This window comes from Lipotes vexillifer, unplaced genomic scaffold (assembly GCF_000442215.2).
Source record: "Lipotes vexillifer unplaced genomic scaffold, Lipotes_vexillifer_v1.1 scaffold265, whole genome shotgun sequence".
Taxonomy (NCBI): Eukaryota; Metazoa; Chordata; class Mammalia; order Artiodactyla; family Lipotidae; genus Lipotes; species Lipotes vexillifer.
Window position 1 is genome coordinate 802,289 of NW_006795112.1, and position 7,647 is coordinate 809,935.

General features: G+C 36.1%; 1 protein-coding gene across 1 annotated transcript in view; it reads left to right on the plus strand.

The window, feature by feature from the left end:
* Positions 1 to 1,519: 1,519 nt before the first annotated feature.
* The window catches only part of ARHGAP15 (Rho GTPase activating protein 15), a 596,184-nt gene continuing 590,056 nt past the window's right edge, over positions 1,520 to 7,647 (plus strand). Inside the window, exon 1 of the mRNA XM_007467470.1 lies at positions 1,520 to 1,684. Within this exon, the coding sequence (XP_007467532.1) occupies positions 1,520 to 1,684 (165 nt within the window). The remainder of the gene's footprint in view (positions 1,685 to 7,647) is intronic.

Sequence of the window (7,647 nt, forward strand, 5' to 3'; positions counted from 1 at the left end):
GGGGGGGTGCGGGGGGGCGGATAAAATAAATACTCCTTCACTTCTTTCTGCCCAGTGTCCTTAAGAAAATTATTAGTCACTCTGATCCTCATTTTTCTCCACTATAAAAATATGAGTTTAATGTCAATATCATAGGAACTTTGTAAGGATTAAACCAGCTCATTGCCTGGCACATAGTAAATACTCAATAAATATTAACTTCTTTTCTCACTCAATATCACTCAATTGCCTAACTGGTTTCAATTATGAGGAAACACTTTTCCTCCCGTTAAAGTGCTTTTATTCTTTTCTAATCCTTTTAGTGTCCACTCAACTTGAACATTACCGTGATTCTAGCCCCGTTGTCTGTCCAATCAGGTAGAGGTACCAAAACAGTTGGCTCCTTAAAATATAATCCTTCTTTTGGATTATATTGGCTTCTATAACTGACTGGTGACAATTTTTTCTAATGTTTGTACCCACGTGCCTAGGCTAGCTATGAAATGTCTATATGGGTGAGACATAGAGAGGACACTCAGGCTAGAAGAGGGTCTGTTTCTAGAAGCTTTGAAGCTATATTTGCATTGCAAATATCCTATTTAAAAAGAGTAGATGTATTCATTTGAGGAACTCGTGGGGAGGAGCAGCTGAAAAGGATTATGGATTTGGGAAGCAACTAAAAGCCCTCCTGGTCCACCCACCCAACTTATTTCCTTTGTTTTCTTTTTCTGAATTATTGTTTTCTCACAGCCGCTCCTTTAAAATTTGCCCACACTGGATTTTCCTACCTGAATCAGACTCCTTCCATTAAAATAAATGTAAATAAATAAATAGTGTCGATGTGCTGATTTTCTCTTTCTTCATAGTCTTCATAAATATTATATCCAACTAAGCTACTAAATCTAGTTCAGTTGGCAGATGGCAGTGGACAAAGGAATTTTAATTTTTCCCTGTGGATATTGCAAGTGGGGGTGGTGACTGGGACTCTGCACCATGCTAATAAGGCCAAGCCAACACATTTGATAGTCAATGGGACCGGCTTGCTTTCCTCCAATTTTACACACTTAAATTTGACCTTATTCACAGAGGTTTTTTGTTCACCAAAAAAGGCTGCTGGTGGTAGTGTCTGGAGGTGGGTTGGGATGGGGTTGGTGATAGATCAAAGACGTTGTAAATGAAAAGAGCATATACCCGGAAGATGCTTAGTTGGCAATATCATTTCTGTATAAGGGAGACCATATCATATTGCCATTAGGAGTTCCTTAATCGAATTAAGAAACTACACAGAATTTGAGTGTGCTATCTATGAATTGAAATCCTCTGGCACGTATTCAGTACCCTTGGAATACAGAGGTCCAATTGATAAAAGCACTACAAAGTACCTACCTTCTTCTTCACCACTCAAAGAGGCGGAGACTTTATTTCATTTTTGTACTTTAATGATGTATAAGGATATGCACTCCACCAGGAGTTTTTCATGGAGAAGCATATACTTAGAATAATATAATGCTTTTATATTTCATCAGGATAACATTGTAATATGCAGAAGTCTACAAATTCTGATACTTCTGTGGAAACACTGAATCCCACCCACCAAGGCACTGGAGCTGTGCAAATGAGAATCAAAAATGCCAACAGCCACCACAGCAGGCTGAGCCAAAGTAAATCCATGATCCTCACCGATGTTGGGAAGGTCACTGAACCTGTAAGTCAAATACCCCAAGTTCCCTGATATATAGAATTTTGTAAAAGAAGGGGGGGAAAAAAGCTAATTAGCCTTGTTTTATTTGTTTTCCTAATGTGCAGGAGAAAACTGTTTTTGTAATGCATTTTATCTTGCCTACTTATTGTCATAATTATATCCCCAGTTGCAAGAGAAGAGCTGGGCTTAATCCAGAGTGATAAAGTGGATTTGGAGCTAGACTGAAGAGCACCTTTGACTCATTTTAAGGGCCTCCACTATCATGCTTCAGTGTCATAAAAATAATGAGGTTATGCTAGCATGTGGTGTTTGTACTTCCAAATACAGTACATCACTTTGAAAAGCCAGAGGCTAAAATTAGCTAAGAATAAACTGAGAAAAAAATCTTTTAAAAAAGTGAAAATCTCTTCCTTAAAATCTCCCAACAATATATGATATTGGAAATTACAATCTGATTTGGAATGAGCTTGAACAGTTGAAAGGGTGTGGAGATGTAAGGTTTGGAGAGGAAGCCATTTTGTCTCCATAATGTGTCATTAGGAAGATTTGAAATAAAATAGTTAGAGATGAACTCTACTGCCAGTTGTGTCCCTGCCCCTGCACACATCCTGAGCCACTAAACACACTGATTGCAATGAGTCTCCTCTGGTTAATTTTCTTCCATAATGGTGGTAACTTGCAGCTGAGGCCATAGGATGTTACAAAATTATTTATGCAATGTTAGCCACTCTTTTGGACCCCGGATCTATTTTGTTTCTCACAGTGAGAGCAAGAGCAAGAAATAGGTTAGCTGGGGACAGGCTGTGAGTCCCAGTCACCCTGCAGTAACATGTGAGCTATTAATTGAGTGTTCTGTTAATATCATAGGGGCCTATGAAATATTCAGCTCCCTAACTGAGTTATTAAATGAGATCAACTTGCTGAGTAGCATGTTACCGATTATATTTATTCGCTGTTTTTCACTCGAATTTCAAGTGCAAAATTAACCCACAACGATCTCAGGAGCCTGAGAAATGTATGGTTTTAATCATCCTTTCTTCAGGTATTATAGACAAATTTAGCATGAGGAAGCCAGTGATTATACTTTGAAAGTGAGAAACATATCCCTAGTTAAGGTACTGAGAGATGCATTTTGCTTTCTTTATTTTCTCATTTAAAAGTATTATCTGCTGGGAGGCACAACACGGCCAGCCTGACTTGGCGTTGAAACCTGCTAAAACGTTCCTCAACCATGAACTTGAGACAATGGTTAGAGTAAATTATTGGAATCTCTATAATGTATTATCAGTAAGAACTGTACCTTTGGAAAAGTTTAAAAGTTAAGTATATTTAATGATGCCTAACATATTTTATTGGCTGTGTTTAACAAAAGGCACTATGCCGCAGTTGTTTTTGACAAGCATGAAAACATCACAGCATGAGACTGCAAAAGGAATTATGGAGAGAAATTACAAGTGATCCATCTCTCAATGAATTATCCACCTCAATAGCCCGCAGAACTCAGCTACCAATTAACACCTACTTTATTACATGTTGGGATGTACTTAATAACTTTCATGTGTTTATGCACTATTACCTTGACTGATGCCTCTTGTACAATTAGGCATAATTGGCATATCAATATGCAAAAGTTAAAAGGATTAACCCTCTTAAAACTAATGAGCATTTCTGTATCCAGCTGCTAAATGAGACAAAATTAGCATTTTTCACTTTTGGGCAGGATTTTATCATGCAGTTTCTCATTGTTGATATTACCTTGTTACATAACTTTAGTTTGGGCGGTTATATGCTGGACTGCTGGAGAATCAGAGTTTTCCAAAGTTAAATTAGCTATAATTATCCCAGCTTTTGTTTCCGCATTCTTAGCCTCGGCAATATGTATTCCTCGATAAGGAACAAAAATAAAAGTTACTTTTGGTTATGTGTGCTCGGTGCATAATTATATAAAAGGGGTATTTTAGTGAGGATATGTCATTTCACCGAGAAAACTTGGCTCAGATATGCTGTATTGAAAGCTTGCCATGGCACTAATTTTCTTTCTGTCTCAGTTCTTTTCATCTCTTTTTTTCCATGCACAATTTTCTGACTAGATACTGACAGAATGTAAAGTATTTTGGCATATTTATTCAAACAAGCCTGTTAAAGATATCTGCTCAAGCTAAACTAAGAACTTGATTTTTCAGAAGTTGGAGGTTGGGGTAAGGTCAAAGGGGGAGATTTTGAACTTAGGAGAAGTGGGAGGAAATGCACACTAAAAATGTGTGCACAAGTTCACATGTGGCATGGCTTGCTGTAACAGAGATACATTTAATCTGTACAGAAAAAAATTGAGTACTTAGAGACTATATATGTATTATGCATCCTATTTAATATATATGGCATATATATACTACTTGTCACTTGCATATCAATTCTACAAATCTAATATGGACTTATCAGAGTATATAATAACACAAAAATCTGTTATTACACATTTCCATGATTTCACTTATTACAAAAACATGATACAAATATTCTAGGGTCAAATCAATTGTATAATTTTGTCATTAATTCATACAGTCCTCTCAAAATTTTGCTTAATTAAAAATATGTTTATATGACTGTGAACTCAGAACACAATATAAAATTCTCCTATACATGTCATAAGAGCCTGTATTCTTGGTATCTTAAATCGAGGAGTATTTTGAAATGCCAATATAAACATTTATTCTACCCTAAGCTGTGCAAACACAGGTGAATTTACTTGTTGAATTAAAAGTTTTGATTGCCTAAGTGCTGCAGGGAAGCATTCCAGTAAAACAGGTATCAATACTCCATTAGTATTTTATTGGTGGCATGCATCATTTTCTTTAAACACCAAACAATCATTTTTATGTGGTTCATAAGATCAATGCCTTTTCAAAATTCAGAGGCCACTTTGCTTTCTAAGAAATGTTGGAGAGGTGGGAAGTTCGGACATCTAATGACATGGTTAGTAAGAAAATTGCGTATCTGTGAGAGCCATCTGGAGACCTTCATTTGGTGGGGAGGGAGCACTCTTTGGTCTCAGTGATTTGTTGTCTCACCCTGAGCATTGGAGTGAGACCTCTTAAAGGTGGACTGCTGATTCACCTGAATGTGCTAAACACAGAAGCAGAAGGCTTAGTGAACATAAATGGGGGCAAGTAAAGTGTGCCTCTTTAAGGGCTAAAAAGGCTAACGTGCAATCCAGCAAATAGAATGCAAAAGGTTTAATGTGGCTTTGATGTTATTTATAAGAGGGATGCCCAGCCTACTAGACAGTTTGAAAATAGATATTAATGAAGAGTTTAAATAGCCCAAGTCAGGAAACTGCAGACATAGGATTTGCAGGCAGGAGCAGTTCCGGCATTTAATACTGGTGTCTTAAGCAGCAACATGTATGAATATTCACCATTTCCATCTTGTAAACCCTGCAGAAGTGCATCACTCCATTCATAGCCATCATGGACAGGGAAATATTTTTTTTAATTAGTGTTCAGATAAAGACTTAGGTCAAGCCATTCCTAAACATTAACATACAAGACTCCTTGTGCTTCTCTTAACATACAGCGTTCCTTCATTTTTCTTTTTAATATATTATAAGGAAAAAGAGGAAACAATTTTCCTTTGTTTCTTACTTCTGTGATTTTAGGATACTTGCCAAAGTTGTGGCTAGCTAAAAAGGCAGACATAAAAATTGCTACTAAAAATATAAGCCTTCTGTTTAGCAGAGATTTTGAGAAATATTATGAGGCTGTAGGACTTGTCCATGTTTACTTCAAATCAAGCTTATAGATAGGTTTGAGGCTTTGTTTGTATAAATTGTCCTGAAGTGGATCCTGATATTTAATTAAAATGACACTAAATCACATTGAATTGATAAGACTTGGCATCTCAAACAAAGGTAATTGCCCGTATTGGTTTTATACAAAAATAGCGCTGCTTGGAAAATGTGCAGCCAACACAGACTGTCAACTCCATTTATAGATCAATATGTGAAAACCATTGATCAGGCAGGCATGTATAGCAGTAACACTTTGCATTTATTTGTTGTTTTTATACCACATTAAGGCTTACAGGATTATAGGCTTCCTAAATATTTTGACTTCCTCATAAATATATGATCTGTTGAATGTTAATTAAATGAGAGTCTGCAGCCATCTCTAAAATTGTTTTTAGTTTGATGATTTCCTTTTATTGCTGTGGATCGTATGATCTGAAAATGGATTAGTTTCCTTCTGCATAAAGATTATTAAAGCCTTAATGTGTCCTATTTAGTGTAAGATGTGGCTGCCTTTTTGCTTTGAAAAATATAGATACAGACAATTATTTTTCTCTTAGCGAGTGGCTCATCTCTTTTTATTAACTGGGCATTCTCAGAGCTCAGGGTGGAATTATTTCCTGACATAGTTTGCACACTCTGTAGATAACGGGTCTTCTTGATTTTTCCTGATAGAATTTGTTTTCTTTCTTTTCTTTTTATCTAGCTCTGTAGTACAGGCATCTGATCAAACATTATGTAGAAAATAAACTCATCACCTCAATTAAATTCTAGACACACACATATAATTTGAATTCTATTTTTCTGATTCAAGAACAAGCCTTATGAACTGTTCTTATACACTGCATTCTACAGTTAAATCTTTCTTATCTCATCAGTGTAAGGACAGTGTTTTGTTCCTAATCTTTATTGGACTATTGTGGATGACATTTGTAAGCCATTTTGGTTTATAGGGAAAAGCTGGAGGACAGTGGAGTCAGACTCTCCATAGATCCAAACCTCAGATATGACTACGAAATAATGTGTCTTGCACTGCAATTTTCTCTGCCACTGAGAGGTCAATTTTTTTGAGAAATCTTTTTATATCCTCTATATACATTAGGAGTACTGCTTTCAAGACAATACTTGGTTTTATATATATTAAAACAATAGTAAAAGAAACAAGATTTCAGAAATAGCAAAAAAAAAGAAAAAAGAAATCATGAAATTCAAGGGTTAGCTAAGGTAACCAGTCTGCTGTAAAGCAGAAGAAAATGTTTATTTAGCTAGATTTTTGACTTTTAAATAAAATGCCCTGGGGTGGGAGGGAGGAAAGAAGAATAAAAGAACACTAGAGATTTCTTTCCTTGTCCTTGCAGTCCCATGTCATCTCATGCTGTGAAAATCTTTAACTCTGTTTACCAAGCACAAATTGGACTTGCCAAATGTTCAGGAAGTTTTCATTGACAGTGTAGCGTCTGTACTTCAAAGAATGAGCTGGGGCTCTTGAGTTCACGTTCGTGGTTGCATCGTTTCCATTTTAACTTGAGCATAGCTAAATTTGTTTATAATCTCCTACTGATTGAACATGGCGCTGAATGTACATGAGATACATTTTTTTTACTTTAGTCCTCTGATTACTAATTTGAATCCAAAACTCTAACCTTGTTAGCATCTGGACTTATTTCCATAATAACAACCCCTTCAGAACCTACAAAGTAATGAATAATTGACAACAAATGAAATGTTTTGATAGTTGTCGGCACAAAGCATGTTTAATGTTTTGTGTTGCTTCCTAGCTAATTATGTAGATGACACATTTGTCAGACCTTGACTGCCATTAGAAACGTGTTTCCAGAGGGGAGAAAAACAGGCTATTCATAGAGTAATTAACTAGAATGCTCAATGACCTGTGAGAGATTCAAATCGCTGCCAGTTCAGACATTGTTTTGTTACAGAAGCAGAGGGGTAATTAAAATTCCAAATTACAGTCCTATGATGGAGCATTTGTTTGTTGACAGTATACTCTTACTCTAGTTTGTTAATTCTTTTTAAAATTGCTTCTAATCCATTTTATAGCTTTAGGAGTTCTGTCTTTGAATTTACTGACAGCTAATATTATGATAAATTGTACTTCAATAGAGTACTGCCTTCCTCACAGTTTCAAGGGAGCACAAGGTGGGTAGGATATAAATAGCTCTTTCCC